The sequence below is a fragment of the Chelonia mydas genome, chromosome 3, assembly GCF_015237465.2.
Source record: "Chelonia mydas isolate rCheMyd1 chromosome 3, rCheMyd1.pri.v2, whole genome shotgun sequence".
Taxonomy (NCBI): domain Eukaryota; kingdom Metazoa; phylum Chordata; order Testudines; family Cheloniidae; genus Chelonia; species Chelonia mydas.
The window spans coordinates 43,587,053-43,604,716 of record NC_057851.1 but is presented as its reverse complement, the minus strand read 5'-3'; the positions used below and the strand labels follow the sequence as shown (position 1 = coordinate 43,604,716).

General features: G+C 44.1%; 1 protein-coding gene across 9 annotated transcripts in view; it reads left to right on the top strand.

Annotated features, from left to right (window-relative positions):
- CILK1 (ciliogenesis associated kinase 1) overlaps window positions 1–17,411 on the top strand; it is a 53,211-nt gene extending 35,800 nt beyond the window's left edge. For 8 of the 9 annotated variants that reach the window (XM_043542367.1, XM_027817420.3, XM_037894211.2 and 5 more), the window contains 3 exons: window positions 1,743–1,871; window positions 11,085–11,198; window positions 13,677–17,411. In XM_043542367.1, the coding sequence (XP_043398302.1) occupies window positions 1,743–1,871; window positions 11,085–11,198; window positions 13,677–13,831 (398 nt within the window). In that variant the 3' untranslated portion in view covers window positions 13,832–17,411. The remainder of the gene's footprint in view (window positions 1–1,742; window positions 1,872–11,084; window positions 11,199–13,676) is intronic. The other variant, XM_037894210.2, reaches the window with a different exon arrangement.
- The last annotated feature ends 253 nt before the right edge of the window (window positions 17,412–17,664 follow it).

Below are 17,664 nucleotides of genomic sequence, written 5' to 3'. Positions count from 1 at the left end.
GCCCAATGTGTGGGATCAAACCCTACTCTTATGCAGAGGAGTCACCTGCCTGTGGGTCTGCTCATCCTCCAGTATGCTGGCACCAGCAATGGGGCAGAATCCAAGTGTGTGGTGCATATACACACACACACACACGATTCTCTTGAGGCATAGCCTTCACTGGGAATGAGATGTCCTTATTTGTGTCACTATAAGACTGGGCCCTCTCTCGTCCGTTCGTGTCACAAGGTTCCAGACAGTGCTTACTTTGTAATGAAAGAGATGCTGGGGCTCAAGCACTTTGGTTATATTCATAACTGATGCAGCAAGCCCAGAGGTGCTGAGGCTATGAACTCCCAAGCCTAAAGGTGCCAGGGCTCAGCCCTGGCAGGACCTGGTACAAATTAAGCAGTGGTTCTAGGCACCTCACGCGTGTGTTTGTAAGCATCCAGCAGGAAAATAAGCAGCTCATGATGCCCTGTTTTTACTGAATTTATTTTGACTGAGTTTCACTGTGGAATTCCACAGTTATAAGATTTCAGCTATGCATCTCTGGCAGAACACAGTGCGACAAGTAGCAAGATCAGCGTACCAGGTAGTCAGTGGGATTCCACGTGAATGTTGGGGGCAAAGCTACTGTATTAGGCTTTGAGCTGAGTAATTGATTTTTCAGTTTGGCCAAACGAAAAAAATTCAGTTTGTTTCAAACCACAACTGATTCAGTTTTTTCTCAACAAAACTTGTTTGGGTTGAAATGGAATGTTTTGAATGTTGAATTGGTAGGACTTTATTTTTGACATGGAATGTCATTTCCATTTTTATTCTAAACAAATCACTTCTACGTTTCAGAAAACTTTGGTTTTGTGGTTGAAACTATTTGCCAAATTTGTGAATTGTTTCGGTGTTTTAAAAAAAAAAAAAAAAAAAAAGCTGAAACTTTGTGCAGCTCTAATTTTGATGGTAGCAGACTGGGTCTTAATTATTTTTTTCTTCCCTTAAATACAAATGTGCGTGTAATTGTAAGATAAAGGTTACAATTTTGAACACTCAGTGTTTTAATGGAATTTTTGGAATTACTAGTTATGATGCTAGATGTAGATCTTAACACAATCAGCCCTAACCTTTTATTGCATAGAATTTATTGTATCGTGCCCAAATGTGCATTAGGACCCCACATAAAATTATATATACACAAACAGACCCTGTCCCAAAGACCCTAAAGGGGCGCACAACTCTGACTGACTTCAGTGTAAACTACACAGATAGCAAAGTAGAATAGGGTATTGTGAAAACCTTAAATTGCCTTTCCTAATTTGAGTGCTTAAAATGATAACCAGATATTAGCATAAAATGCTGTATTTAATAAGAATAATTTACATTTGGTATCCTGGTGGGTGAACAATGCTACATAAAGCACTCTAGATCCCCTTGTATGATTAGGACAAGTATGTAAATATCTGGATCCTTATTCTGAAATGGACTCTCACTGACTTCAGTGGGACTCAGTACAGTAGCGAGGGCCTAAACATGTGGTTATCTTTGCAGGAACAGGGCCCATGTAACACCAGTGATAAGCAACTGGTGTGAGAGGATAGGAAGTATCCCACATATAGTAGATGCTGAATAGTAGAATGTGGAGAGATTTTTGGCTAAGGTCACTGGGGCAAACGCCTGCTCCATTTAGATACAAGGGCAAAGCTGCATAATAATTGTGTATGACAAGGATTTCTTAATGGTTAATTATCTCTTTCTTTCCCCAACAGGGATAAGCACAAGGAATAGCATAGTCTCCAGTTCAAGCAAGGATTCTATTATGTCTAAGCCATGGCCCACTTCTAGTTTGCCTGGAAAAGCTTCAGGTGTGGGAGGAGGGGTTAATGGAACGAATTCAGGTAAGAAGCGGTGTTCAGACATTCTAAGGGTATGTCTACACTACGAAATTAGGTTGAATTTATAGAAGTCGGTTTTTTAGAAATCGTTTTTATATAGTCAATTGTGTGTGTCCCCACACAAAATGCTCTAAGTGCATTAATTCGGCAGAGTGCTTCCACAGTACCAGGGCTAGTGTTGACTTCAGGAGTGTTGCACTGTGGGTAGCTTTCCCGCAGTCTCTGCCGCCCATTGGAATTCTGGGTTGAGATCCCAATGCCTGATGGGGCAAAACCCATTGTCGCGGGTGGTTTTGGGTACATGTCGTCAGGCCCTCCCTCCCTCTGTGAAAGCAACAGCAGACAATCGTTTCGCGCCTTTTTTCCTGAGTTACCTGTGCAGACGCCATACCAGGGTAAGCATGGAGCCCGCTTAGTTCACTGTCACCATATGTCTCCTGGGTGCTGGCAGACGCGGTACTGCATTGCTACACAGCAGCAGCAACCCATTGCCTTGTGGCAGCAGACGGTGCAATAGGCCTGAAAACCATTGTCATTGTGTCCGAGGTGCTCCTGGCCACCTCGGTAAGGTCGGTCAGGAGCACCTGGGCAGACGTGGGCGCAGGGACTAAATTAGGAGTGACTCAACCACGTCATTCTCTTTTAGTTCTGCAGGCAGTCCTATTGTACCATCTTATGGTGAGCAGGCAGGAGATGAGGATGCGTTGCAGTCCTACTGCACCATCTGCTGCCAGCCAAAGATCTAAAAGATAGATAGACCAGATTTGTTTTGTATTCATTTGCTCCCCGCTCCCTCCCTCCGTGAAATCAACGGCCGACAATCATTTTGGTGAGGTCTATCAGGGGCACCTTGAAAAATTTAATGGAGATTCAATCCTGCCTGAAATAGCAGAGGCAGGGATAGCTTAGTGGGTTGATCATTGGCCTTTTAAACCCAGGGTTTTGAGTTCAATCCTTGAGGGGGCCATTCTGTGTGACGGTTGGTTTTTGTTTCTCCTTGATGTAAAGCCACCCCCTTTGTTGATTTTAATTCCGTGTAATCCAACCCTGTAAGCCATGTCGTCAGTCGCCCCTCCTTCCATCAGAGCAACGGCAGACAATCGTTCTGCGCCTTTTTTCTGTGCAGACGCTATACCACGGCAAGCATGGAGCCCGCTCAGATCACTTTGGCAATTAGGAGCACATTAAACACCATATGCATTATCCAGCAGTATATGCAGCACCAGAACCTGGCAAAGCAAAACCGGGCGAGTAGGCGACGTCAGTGCGATGACGAGAGTGATGAGGACATGGACACAGACTTCTCTCAAAGCACGGGCCCTGGCAATGTGGGCATCATGGTGCTAATGGGGCAGGTTCATGCAGTGGAACACTGATTCTGGGCCCGGGAAACAAGCACAGAGTGGTGGGACCGCATATTGTTGTATGTCTGGGACGATTCCCAGTGGCTGCGAAACTTTCACATGCGTAAGGGCACTTTCATGGAACTTTGTGACTTGCTTTCCCCTGCCCTGAAGTGCATGAATACCAAGAAAAGAGCAGTTGAGAAGCGAGTGGCAATAGCCCTGTGGAAGCTTGCAACGCCAGACAGCTACCAGTCAATCGGGAATCAATTTGGAGTGGGCAAATCTACTGTGGGGGCTGCTGTGATGCAAGTAGCCAAAGCAATCAAAGATCTGCTGATATCAAGGGTAGTGACCCTGGGAAATGTGCAGGTCATAGTGGATGGCTTTGCTGCAATGGGATTCCCTAACTGTGGTGGGGCCATAGACGGAACCCATATCCCTGTTTTGGCACCGGAGCACCAAGCCGGCGAGTACATAAACCGCAAGGGGTACTTTTCAATAGTGCTGCAAGCACTGGTGGATCACAAGGGACATTTCACCAACATCAACATGGGATGGCTGGGAAAGGTACATGATGCTCGCATCTTCAGGAACTCTGGTTTGTTTCAAAAGCTGCAGGAAGGGACTTTATTCCCAGACCAGAAAATAACCATTGGGGATGTTGAAATGCCTATAGTTATCCTTGGGGACCCAGCCTATCTCTTAATGCCATGGCTCATGAAGCCAAACACAGGCAGCCTGGACAGTAGTCAGGAGCTGTTCAACTACAGGCTGAGCAAGTGCAGAATGGTGGTAGAATGTGCATTTGGACATTTAAAAGCACGCTGGCACAGTTTACTGACTCGGTTAGACCTCAGCTAAACCAATATTCCCACTGTGATTACTGCTTGCTGTGCGCTGCACAATATCTGTGAGAGTAAGGGGGAGACATTTATGGCGGGGTGGGAGGTTGAGGCAAATCGCCTGGCTGCTGGTTACGTGCAGCCAGACACCAGGGCGGTTAGAAGAGCACAGGAGGGCATGGTGTGCATCAGAGAAGCTTTGAAAACCAGTTTCATGGCTGACCAGGCTATGGTGTGACAGTTCTATTTGTTTCTCCTTGATGAAGCCCCCCGCCCCTTGGTTCACTCTACTTCCCTGTAAGCTAACCACCCTCCCCTCCTCCCTTCGATCACCGCTTGCAGAGGCAATAAAGTCATTGTTGCTTCACATTCATGCATTCTTTATTAATTCATCACACAAATAGGGGGATAACTGCCAAGGTAGCCCGAGAGGGGTGGTGGAGGAGGGAAGGACAAGGCCACACAGCACTTTAAAAGTTTAAAACTTTAAAACTTATTGAATGCCAGCCTTCTGTTGCTTGGGCAATCCTCTGGGGTGGAGTGGCTGGGTGGCCGGAGGCCCGCACACCGCGTTCTTGGGCGTCTGGGTGAGGAGGCTATGGAACTTGGGGAAGAAGGTGGTTGGTTACACCGGGGCTGTAGCGGCGGTCTGTGCTCCAGCTGCCTTTCCTGCAGCTCATCCATACGCTGGAGCATATTAGTTTGAACCTCCAGCAGCCTCAGCATTGAATCCTGTCTCCTCTCATCACACTGCCACCACCTTTCAGCTTCAGCCCTCCCTTCAGCCTGCCACTTACTCTCTTCAGCCTGCCACCTCTCCTCCCGGTCATTTTGTGCTTTCCTGCAGTCTGACATTGTCTGCCTCCACGCATTCGTCTGTGCTCTGTCAGTGTGGGAGGACAGCATGAGCTCAGAGAACATTTCATCGCAAGTGCATTTTTTTTCTCCTAATCTTCACTAGCCTCTGGGAAGGAGAAGATCCTGTGATCCTTGAAACACATGCAGCTGGTGGAGGGAGAAAAAAGGGACAGTGGTATTTAAAAAGACACATTTTCTAGAACAATGGCTACACTCTTTCACGGTAAACCTTTCTGTTAACATTACGTACATAGCACATGTGCTTTCGTTCCAAGGTCGCATTTTGCCTCCCCCCGCCACCCCCCCGACCGCGTGGCTAGCCCTTCCTCCCCGTGGCTAACAGCGGGGAACATTTCTGTTCAGCCACAGGCAAACAGCCCAGCAGGAAACGGCACCTCTGAATGTCCCCTTAAGAAAAACACCCTATTTCAACCAGGTGACCATGAATGATATCACTCTCCAGAGGATAACACAGAGAGGTAAAGAACGGATGTTGTTTGAACACCAGCAAAACATATACGGCAGTACTTTGTTCTACAATGATTCCCAAGTGCGTGCTATTGGCCCAGAGTGGTAAAGTGTCCTACCATGGTGGACGGAATAAGGCTGCCCTCCCCAGAAACCTTTTGCAAAGGCTTTTGGAGTACATCCAGGAGAGCCGCGAATGCCCGGGCAACTTAATCATTAAACATGCTTGCTTTTAAACCATGTATACATTTTAAAAGGTACACTCACCAGAGGTCCCTTCTCCACCTGGCGGATCCGGGTGGCAGCCTTGGGTGGGTTCGGGGGGTACTGGCTCCAGGTCCAGGGTGAGAAACAGTTCCTGGCTGTCGGGAAAACCAGTTTCTCCGCTTGCTTGCTGTGAGCTATCTACAACCTCATCATCATCTTCCTCGTCCCCAAAACCTGCTTCCGTGTTGCCTCCATCTCCACTGAAGGAGTCAAACAACACGGTTGGGGTAGTGGTGGCTGAACCCCCTAAAATGGCATGCAGCTCATCATAGAAGCAGCATGTTTGGGGCTCTGACCCGGAGCGGCCGTTTGCCTTTTTGGTTTTCTGGTAGGCTTGCCTCAGCTCCTTAAGTTTCACGCGGCATTGCTTCGGGTCCCTGTTATGGCCTCTGTCCTTCATGCCCTGGGAGATTTTGACAAATGTTTTGGCATTTCGAAAACTGGAACGGAGTTCTGATAGCACGGATTCCTCTCCCCATACAGCAATCAGATCCCGTACCTCCTGTTCAGTCCATGCTGGAGCTCTTTTGCAATTCTGGGACTCCATCATGGTCACCTCTGCTGATGAGCTCTGCATGGTCACCTGCAGCTTGCCACGCTTGATGTCGATCCAGGAGACGGAGGTGACTGAGAGCGTGGGTGACGGAGAGCGAGTAGTAGACTAAGTGATCGGCTCTGGTTCAGCTCGAGAAGTTGATTGCGTAGGCTCATCTGCTGCTGGTTGTTCTTCCTTGAAAAACATGGTGATCGGCAGCTGTCGCTGTTGTCTCTTGAGCTGCTCAAACATTTCTTGATACGATCTCAAATCGTCCATAATACTACGTGTGATTTTTTTGAGGCTTCGTTCCATAGAGGGATCGTATTCAGAAATTAAATCATTCAAGTGTTTCGCTGCTTGGAACACTTCAGCGAATTTATGAAGATTCCAACTTGCTGGCTCGTCCTGTTCGTCGTCGTCATCTTCATCTTCTGTAGACAATTTTGTCAGTTCCTCTAACTCTTCATTAGTCAATGTTTCTCTATGGCTCTCAATTCATTCTTCAATTTCTTCCTCAAGGATGTCGACGAAGCCATCACCACTCACTTGCCTGGCCACCTGAAAAATGCATTTCACTTCTTTGTCAATGGTTGGGAAACCCTTAAAATCATTAACACATTCTTGCCATAGGTTTCGCCAACATGCATTGACTGTTTCAGGCTTGATTGCTTCCATTGCCTGTTTAATATGAATGATGCAATTGGCAATGTTGAAGGACTTCCAACACTCCATCACATTAACATTGGGATCAGCATCCATAGCGCTACGTATCCGTGAGAATGTAAGCCTCGTGTACGTGGCCTTGAAACAGCAAATCATGCATTGGTCAAGAGGTTGGAGGATGGAGGTGGTATTGTGGGGGGAGAAAGGCGACGTCAACATCGTTATGCGCAAACCGGAGTGCCGCAGAGTGGCCAGGAGCATTGTCTACGATCAGCAACACTTTAAAGTCAAGTCCTTTACCTTCGAGGTACTGCTTGACCTCCAGAATGAAACACTTGTGGAACCAATCCAGAAATAATGCTGCTGTCACCCAAGCCTTTTTATTTGATTGCCAGAACACAGGCAGGAGATTTTTTGTTCTTGCCTTTTAGGGCACAGGGATTTGCAGGCCGGCTTTATTAAATGCCCTGCTGCATTACCACAAAACAACACAGTCACATGGTCTTTAGCTGCTTTGAAGCCAGGGGCTTGTCTTTCTGATTTCGAAGTGTAATTGTGGTTGGGCATTTTTTTTTTTTTTTTCAGAGGAGCCCAGTCTCATCAGCATTAAAAACTTGTTCCGGAAGATAGCCCTTTTCCTCTGTGATTTTCTTTAATTGTTCGGGGTAGGCTTTTGCTGCCTCTTCATTGGCAGATGTAGCTTCACCAGTAGTCCTCACTTTTTTGAGGTTGAAGCAGTTCCTAAAACGGTTAAGCCAACCTTAGCTGGCCTTGAGTTCCTTCTCATCAGAAGGCTGTCCCCCTTCGGCAGGAGGTTTGAACAGTGCATAGAGGCTAAGAGCCTTTTCTTGCAATGTGTTGCCATCGATAGGCACATGTTTACGGTTCATGTCTTCCAGCCATAAGTTTAATCCCTTTTCAGTCTTCACTAAAGTCTTATCACGCACCTGGTTCATCACCTTAGCAATTATTGAAGCACTTGATGCTATGGCTTGACGAATTTCTCTCTTTCGAATCTTGAGGGCACGGATGCTAGATTCATTGCAGCCATATTTACGCTCCACGTTGGAGACCAACATACCATCTCTCAATAAGTCCAACACAGCCAGTTTTTCCTCCAGCATTGGAACAGATCGCTGTTTCTTCGGTTGAGCACCAGACGAAGTAGTTGGCTTGCGTTTAGGGGCCATGTTATACGAAAAATACATACAGTATCTTTAAACACTAGAATCACACTCAGCACGGTGAGACGCTCACACTATGAGAGTCACGCGGGAACTGAGACCGACTGAGGGAACAGCAGATTCATGTCTCCCATCTCACGCTCACTCCAGGGCATATGCTCATTGAGTGGAATGGTGGGCGGAATCGCCTGCACTATTTACAGGTATCTTGTTTTTCTATTTTTTACCGAGCACATATAGTTGAATTCGCGTAAGTTAAATGCGCTATGATGTGAGTCACCTGTATAAACAAATCACACAAATGGGGAGAGCTGACTATATAGAAGAATGGATTAAACTGACTATACAAAGTGATGTCAAATACATAAAGTAATCAAACAAATTTTCTCATTAATCTTCTTTCAGTACATTAGATGCTATTGTTCAATTTTAGCTAAAAAGAAAAATCCAGAGGGAAGCATGATTTTAAGTTTGTGGTTAGAGAGAGGTGGATGAGGTAATATCTTTTATGGCGAGAGACAAGCTTACACAGAGCTCTTCTTCAGTCTGGGAAACAGTTAGGGTTTGTCTACACTGACAGCACTGTAGCACTTTCTGAAGATGCCACCTACGCCAACGGGAGAGGTTCTCATTGATGCTTGCAAAGTTGCCATTGAACAGAGGTTTTCAGCGGAAAGCTTTACTTTCGCAGTAAAATTGGATAAGCATATACGTGATGCAGCAAATGGCTAAAACCAGGACGTTGTCCCAATAGGTGAAGCTTTCCATAGTAACATTAAAACGGAGAGGCTATCTCTTCATTTAGAAATGTTAAGTGATATTTGCAGATCGAGAAATTGCCAGCTTAATTCGGTGAGCGAAGTGAAGCAATTTCTGAAACAAAACGAAGGCTTGATTGACATGTTGTCAGAAGTTACAATTCTCCTGAAATTATTCTACACAATTCCAACTCCAACCTGCACCACTGAGTGACCATTCAGTTGCCTGCTCAGACTGAAAAATTATTTGCGAATGCAATGAGCCAAGAATCTCTAAGTCACTTGGCATTTCTGCCCAGTCATAAGAACTCTACCTCTGAACTGGATGTTGCAAGTCTCCTGGATGACTTCATTTCAAGAACCAAATGATGACGAAAAGTGTTTGCTACCTCCTGAAGAATATCACAAAAGAAGGGGCTACATTTTTGTTTTAATTTTAGAAAGTATTTGCTTTTGAGGGTTATTGATCCAAGAGTGCTTGGTTGTTTCTGTATTCAAAAGAGTATTATTAAAGTTGATAGGCTTAGTTAAATACGTTTTTCTTACGATAGTGATATTGTGCAATATAGGTTAACTGTTAAACGCTTACTGTTTCCAGTCCATTTTTACATTATTTTAAAAAATATATATCTGCTTACAAGGCAAGTATGGAGGGCCGAACTTGGACTCATTCTGGGCACCACCAAAAATTATGCAAACCTCCCACCCCTCGAAGTAGCTTATTCTAAGTGCTAGAGTGGCACAGCTGCAGCGCTGTAAGTGTAGACAAGCCCTCAGAGTATCACTGCTAAATACAAGCTGGAAGAGATTGTTAGCATAAGTAGTTGGCACATATTTCAAGGGACTATTCAAGGAGAAGTGGCCTGTTAACACCCCTCCAGTCATAGAGGTGAAAGAAGCAGGTGGGGAAGCTGTTAGTGGGTTATAGATGGTTGTAATAAGCAATAAATCCAGTGTCCCTTTTAAAAAAAAAAAAAAAATCTTAAAAATAATTCTTCATGGTTTTATTTTTTTCCTTTCAATCCCTGTTACTTTATTTGTAGTAAATAATGAGGGAGTTCTTAATATTTTTTTAAATGTAAACAATTACTGTGAATTACCACTCTAAATGATAGTCTCTGGGCCAGGGAAAGAGAATGAGAATGAGTCTGCAGTTTGATAGACAGGGCACTCACTAAGGTTCAAGTTCCTGCTCCAATTACTATTTATAAAAAGTGGAATAGTTTCAAGAGGAGAGGCTGAAAAGGGACCATACTAAAATATCCGATGGCCCACTGGCAAGGGCACTCTCCCGCAATGCGAGAGAACCAGGTTCAAATCTTTTTTTCTCCACATCAAGCAGAAGTAGAAATTGAAGCCAGGTGTCCCACATCTGAGGTGAGTGCCCTAGGCCAAAGCTTATCCAGGAGCCGTCACCACAACAAATCCTCCACCTGCTTGTGTCTGAATGCCTGAAAAAGTTGGTGATTATATTACCGTAACATTTCACACACAGACTTTTTTTTTTTTTAAACTTTGATTTGGTGAAAAATTATCAAACCCGTTTCAAGTTGAAACATACATTGTTTTTATTCTTAAACAGCAAACCAAAAAAATCTGTGCCCAACTCTGTTTTGGGACACGCTTCTGCTCCCCTTAATTTCGTGTAACTCACTGATTTCTATGAGAATTTTGCCGAGCAACAAAGGGCCTAATCTTGCAAGGTAGTAAAAGGCCTCTAATGTAGACGCTCAGCGCATTTAAGCTCGGCTCTAAAGGAAAGACTGCAGGAATTGGGCCCCCTCAGCTGTGCCTCTCTTCTCTGGGAGGCCATGTCTACGCTACGGCAGCATAACTATAGTGCTGTACTGTACTAGCGCCATAGTGTAGACACTTCCTACAGTGACAGAGGAGGAGGGTTTTCTATTGCTATAGGAACGCCACCTCCCCAACCAGTGGTAGCTAGCTGTGTCTATACCAGCAGTTAGGTCGGTATAGCTGCAGTGCTCAGCCATAGTTGTCTCAACCTCACGTCCAAGTGCAGACCAGGCCTTAGTGTTTCATGCAGTGTGAGGGTGCCAGCCTTCCAGATAAGTACGTAACAGGCCAGATCCGCAGCTGGTGTGAATCAGCATAGCTCCATTGACTGACTTACACCAGGTAAATATTTTGTCCAGTCTTCAGTGTGCCCCACCAGTACACCATTTGTGAAATACCTTCACAAGATCTACAGTAAAGTAGAGTGTGTGTGTGTGTGTGTGTGTTTCATTGCACACTGACTTCGTGTTTCTGATCACTTACAAATTCTTTCAGGGCACTCAGGATCGAGCAGGTTGACGGGTGGTTATGTCTCTTCATTTCTGAAGAAGGAAATAGGCTCTGCTGGGCAGAGGGTTCAGTTAGCACCAGTTGCAGATCCATCTTCTAGTAAGTATAACCCTGAGTTTGGTTGTTTGCTTGTTTGGGCAATAATGCTGTCTGTTGATAAACTGTCTAGTCAAAAGTGCTTGACCACACTTTATTTCATTATAAAATATACTCAAGAGACCAAATAACCAATGTCAGTCAGGTTTATTAATATGATACAGGAGAGAGGTTCTGTACGATACCAGTCTCCAAGGAGCAGTCCTGTGCAGCAGTGTTACGTTCACCTTGCACAGAAGGTGTGCTCCTCAAAATTACATTCCGAAAGCCATCTTCTTAGACTCTTGTTTGCCAATAAAAAGGTACTACGTATGTCACCTGAAACTAGAGTCAATTAATCAGCTTTTTTTACCTTGTTTCTGGTACCATGATGTACCCCTTTATCTCTTATTCTGAACCCACACATTCTAGGTCAGGATGCATCCTTATCTTTGTTCTGGGTGCATGCCTTCCAGGTACTAAGAGGTGTGAAGATCCCTCCTAGGTCTGTACCAGGATAAATAGGTTTGTGAGGGTAACTCCCTTTCTGTGGCTGTGAGGAAACAATTATATGTCCTGATTCTGACAGTTTTCCTAGCTACTTAAGCCAAAGTTTACTTCAGCTAATGCAAGCTAATGTTATGGGATACTTAGCATAGGTGAACAGGATTGTGGTATAGGCCAGTTTAGGCTATATCACAGTTACAATATTTGTGCTTAATGTATACTAATATATGGTGAGGATAGTGCATATTATGATATATGCTAACCAGCATATTAGACAACACAGTGTCTGCAGCATTAATCCTCAGTTTTTATATTTGACTTTATTGTAAAGAAGTGAGTCATTAGAGCTATAGGTCCTGATCTTACAACTCTTACTCATGTTACAAGGGTTGCAGGATTAAGTCTATTCTGACTTTTTTAAACTGTTCTAAAACATCAGTTTTACCAATTAAACAAAAGTATAGCTTGTACTCCGCAACACAGCCATCCCAGAATGCACAGCTGCTATTACCACCAAAGGTGGGTCTCGCCGTGCACATCACTCACCACTGTATCTCCCCGGGGCACTTCTCCATAGCCCTAGCACCTTCTTCAACGTCCATCAGGGCCTGCAACTACCCAGTCTCAGTAGCCAGCCAGGAGCTCCTCTTGCTCCCTCAGTCCCTCCCAGCAGTTGCTCTGTCCAAGGTGCCGCAGGTCTCTCAGCCTGCTAGAGAGACAGACTTCACTCCTTGAGCTCCAGGCAGAGGCTGACACCACTCTGCGGCATTTTTAATGTGGGGCTGCTGGACCCAGATTGGCTGCTCCCTGTGCAGCCTCCTTTGGCTGCTTTTAACCCTTTCTCTGCCAGCATGGGGTAAACACCTCATCAGAGTGGGATTTTCAGAAGCACCTTAGTGATTTAGGAGCTCAAGTCTCAAAAACCCCAAACTAAATTGTCTATTCATTATAAAAAACAGAGTTTATTTGTAGCTTGAGTAAGGACAGAGTAAACACTGGGGCACAGATTCACACTCTGCTCCGTCCCTTCTGTACCCCTTTTGGCAACTCAAAGGGGCTGGAGAATAACCACATCTCCTCAGCCTGGGATTCCCTCATTGTGGGGGACTCTACTGCTGGTACAAAGCCCGAGTAGTCCACTTCTGTGCCACCCCTCACTTGCAGCCCCCAGTCAAAGGGCTATTATGCTCCAGATATTCTCTGCTAGCAGCTAGCCCTTTGTGGTCATATCTAGTGAGGATATTTTAGTGCAGCCTTGAGGCTGCTTTAAAGTATGCTGGGGCCAAGCATAGAACTGGCCCCAAAATCAGCAAGCTGCAAATTGGTTCTTTTGCACCCCATCTCTTGCTGCATCCAGCAGATACTGGGCACAGTAGAGAATCTGGTCTGAGGAGGGATCTTGGCATATGGCTCACCATATTATTTCACATATCCTGATCTTTTTATTTTATTTCTTTAAATACAACTTGGCTCTAAAGTTGCAGCATCTAACAGAGAAAGTATCCAGATCCTGTATCCAGTGGCTTTTTTAAAGGAGCAATTCCTCCAGCTGAACTAGTCTGTAACAGGGTTTAGCAGGGCCTCCTTTGTTCCTGCCTCTGCTGTGTTCCAAAAACCACTCAGAGACCTTCTAGCTCAGCAATCACCAGTGCAGTTTATTTACAGGGTGCAATCCCACCACCTTCTGACCACATACAGCTTACAGGTTTCAGCCTTAAGGGCGTCTCAGTTTCTGCAGCCAGGAGGGAAGAGTTACCCCTGTCCTTCCACTCTCTGTCGTTCCCCCCCCCCACCCCGGGGCCTGTATTAGCCACGGCTAATTAGGCTGGCAGCTGTTTTCCCCTTTGCCAATGAGGCATACATTTCTCTAGCCAGCTCCAATTTACCTGGATTGGGGCTGGAGTGACAGAGGGCAGGCTCCGGGGTTCCAGCCCAGCACCCTGTCATACAGTCACTGAAACTTTATCTAATGGCTTTTCTTCTTCTCATTTGTAGATATCGCTTCTCTGAAGTCTGTCAGACCTCATATTGGGCGGCCATCATTTAATACACCTTCAAAAAGCACACCAGCATTAATGCCGCGTCCACCGCCAATTCAGCCAATCCATGGACGCACTGACTGGTCTTCAAAGTACGGAGCTCACCGGTGACTTGCAGAAAGCACTTTCTGTTGAAGCACTGCACATTTCTCATGAAATGTTGACCAGTGCTAGACCATTTGCCATGACTTTGTAAGCCTGTGATTTGAAAGAAACCTTATCTTCTTTGAGCAAGACATTTTTTTTAGTTTTATTTGTATTGATTTGAATTCAACCTTATACCTTTTTGTATAAAATTGTTTTGTTATATGATTAGGTTCAATTATTTTCTTAAAACCAATACATTTTGTATATATGGCTTGAGGTTTGGGGCATTTTATACGATAAACTTTGTAATGAACTCGATAAAAATTTAATATTTCCTTTGTCAGGTCCAAATATTTTATACAAGTAAATAAAATGTAGCAGACTGAGGCAGTATTGCAAAGGAGATACAACTGTGAGAAAGGGGCATTTGCCAAATATTGTTTTGTGGTGGAGTTTGATGTTCTGAATGGGACGTATGAGGCAAGGCGGTCAATCAAACTGATTAACCCATTATTTCAGCACCATGCTGCACGAGCTGGATGCGATTGTCAGCCTTTCACCTGCTTTGGGCTGACTTAACATGAAAGACTAAGGGCCTGAACTTGCTCTCCTTGAGGTCAATGGCAGGTGGATTGGGCCCTAAGTCAATCGCAGGCTTATTGAAGGGTGGTTTTTAGCTTTGGCTGGTGTTTGTAAATTTGTCTTCATGGTGTTTGTGCTGCCTGTCAGTTTTACAGTTCTGGGGCTGATCCTGTAATCCCAAGGCCAAATCCCTGCTAACTACACTGGGAGTTTGGCCTGAATGAGGCCAGCAGGATTAGGCTGCTAGTTTGACTACATTCAGCCTGTTTCTAATGCTGTCTCCATTCAGTAAGTATTCTGTGGGTTTTGCTCATCTGTCCTGAAGTGCCGCTTCAGACTTAACTGTTGTTGTCATCTTTCAGAATGAAAATAAAACATGCTGCATAGGGGGCTGCTCCTATTAGTCAATTATAACATTCCTAAATACTTCCACGGAGCAAAGTCAGACCCTGTTTTTGTAGGGCAAGTAGGAGCTGGAGAAATATTTGAGGCACTATTGAATATGACAAAGCTGGCTCACAGGCAGAGTAACGTAGTGTTAGTGATGCACCAGCAGCGAAGTTTAAGAAACTATATATGCAGCTGACGTAATTTCTATGGCTTTGTTTTCCAGCCTGATTCCCTTAGTGTATCAGATGCAGTTTTCATAAACAAGTAAATTTCAATCAACAGTTACAGTGCTGATTTAGCTTACCTTCCCATATTGTTAAATATAGATCAGTTTCCATAAACATAGTCTTACTGGCTATTTTGTTATAGGAAGCATTTAGGATCAAATTCCGGTCCCCGTGATGTCCATGGCAAAAATCTCAGTTGATTTCATTGAGACCAGGATTTGACTTATGCAGGAGGGAAAAAGTAACATGGTAGAGAAGTTACAAGGGTTGCTGACAGAGAAAAGCAGCCAAATAGGCAGGTACAAAACTGAGTGGGGATTGCCCTCTCCATTCTAAATGTTTAGCTTATCAAAGTGCACTGGAAAAGGCCACCTCCCCTTTCTAGCAAAAATGTGCAAAAAGGAAAGAAAATTATCTGTGTATTTCACCACACAGAAAACCCTCCCTGATCTCTCGAGGATAAAGGCTTGGGAATGGCCTCGTATTCATATGGAGCCTGATAATTCACAGGCAGGCCTGGGCCCAACCCCAGCGCATCTGTGCAGAGTGCCTCTTTCTTTGCACTCTTTCCAAGACCTTCTTCCCCTGAGCTAGCCTAGGGGCTACATTGCTCTTGAGTTTCCCCAATCTACCTGCACACTGCCTCCTCTTCCAAAGGGCAGAAGCTGGATTGGAAGGTAATTCTGTGGACTAATTTCTGCTGGACTTCCCTACAAAAACCACTTCATTTTGGGTGGAGAGTATGCCCTAGGGCAATTTCTCTGCCAGTCCCGTTCTGAAATCAGCAGAGCACCAAATATGATTTGCTCATGTAGAGAGAGACGAGCAGCTGCTGGCTCAGCTGTAGGAGAGAGCAGGATGGATAGTGGCGAGTGCCTTTGTTCTATGCACTGTGACAACAGGTGGGGAGCATATGCTGCTCTTCACACAATGTAATGAAGGAGCAAAATGGTCTATGCATTATTTAAAAATTAATATGTACATAGGATCTTCACAGAATCGCATCATGGCTCTCTAATCCTCACCACCCAGGCTTTGTTACCAGTTAACTAGCAAACACTCATTTTCAAACCTATACGTACTTGCTAACAGAGCTGTGATGTTGGTGTACACACAAGGAAGTAAAACAGAGCCATTTTGAATTATGCAGCACTAGATGCATGTACTGGAGGAAGGGGTGGGGTGGGGTGGGAGGAGTGTTTGCCAAGTGGAAAGGGAAAAAATTGTGTATTTACATTTTTTAAAACCATATAGAATAAGAACTGACTGTTTCCTGTCTGGAAATCAAAATCTTCATTTATATTTAGAGATTGTTTTAATTTATTTATAATGAATGAACTGACACTAACAAGGGAGATGTTTGGACCTATACAATATCTAGCTAGGTGTTTGTAAATAGTCTATTCTGCTGTGACCATATGCCCCTGATTCTCATAAATCGTCGTAGTGCCTATCATTGTCAGAATAGAGTACTTAGAGCCCAATCCTGCAACCCTTACTCAGGCAAGCAAGTAATTTGCTGGAGTAAGGGGTTCAGAATCATGGCTAGTCCTGCAAAGGGATCCACAAGAAGGGTCATAAGGTTACTCGGTGCAAGAATAAGGATCTGCATTCAAACCCCTTTGCAAATGTGGGGGCCTTTATTTGTCAAACCTAAACAGCTCACATTCAAAAATTGTCTACTCAAGTTTTAAATTAAACAGATTTAATGCATAGATTCACTCAGTAGCAAGTGTATCATGGGCACAATCCTGCAGTCTTTCCTCAGGCAAACTCACACTGAGCTCATTGAGAGTTTTTGCTTGAATAAGGACTGCAGGGTTGGGCTATATCATTTTTATTTTTATTTTTTTTAATGTTTTCTTTGATTTGTGCTGTTTAGATGGGAAAAAGTAGAGAATGTACATTGCATTGAAAACCTGACCAAAAGCAATATATTTGTAAGAAAACATATCACATGCAAAATATTACCTATCTCTTAGCAGGTTCTGCAGCATTTTTATGCTAAGTATATGATTTTGATTTTTAGAATGATTTTACCATTTACAGTTTCTCATACTCACGTGTAATATGTAATAATGACCTTTAATATGAAGGAGTCAGACCTTGGGTTGGCATATTAATCTGTATTATCTTGATTTGTCTTAAATTATGTGCAGAGAAATAAAATGAAATTAGTACAGAAACCCTCCCCACACTGTTTACAGATTCATTAAAAATGCTTTAGCGAAAGTACGTACCCTAAGATGGGGAGAAAAATATTTATTGAAAGAAATGAAAACCCAGAAGATTTTCTATTTGTTTTTTTTTTCACTGTGGTGTGTTATTGGGGGTGGATGTTTAAACTGTTTAATTCCTTCTGTGTAAAGAGCCTGCTGCCCAGAATAAAGTTACTCTTGAAGAGATGTTGACTTAAGTGTTGTTTTTCATTCAGATGCTAATATCTAGGGATAGTTAATTATATTTTTAAATAATAACCCTTGCATTTAATCCCTTTTGAATTTTGTTTCTACCAAAGATCTTTTTGTCTGCAAGTTCCAGGTTATGATCTTCATCCAAATATGTGGCATTTTGTCAGCTTCTGTCCCTTACAGTTAAACACTGGGATCCTCTCCATTAAAGCCACTAACGGTGTTAGAGAGTTAGAGCTTGATGGCT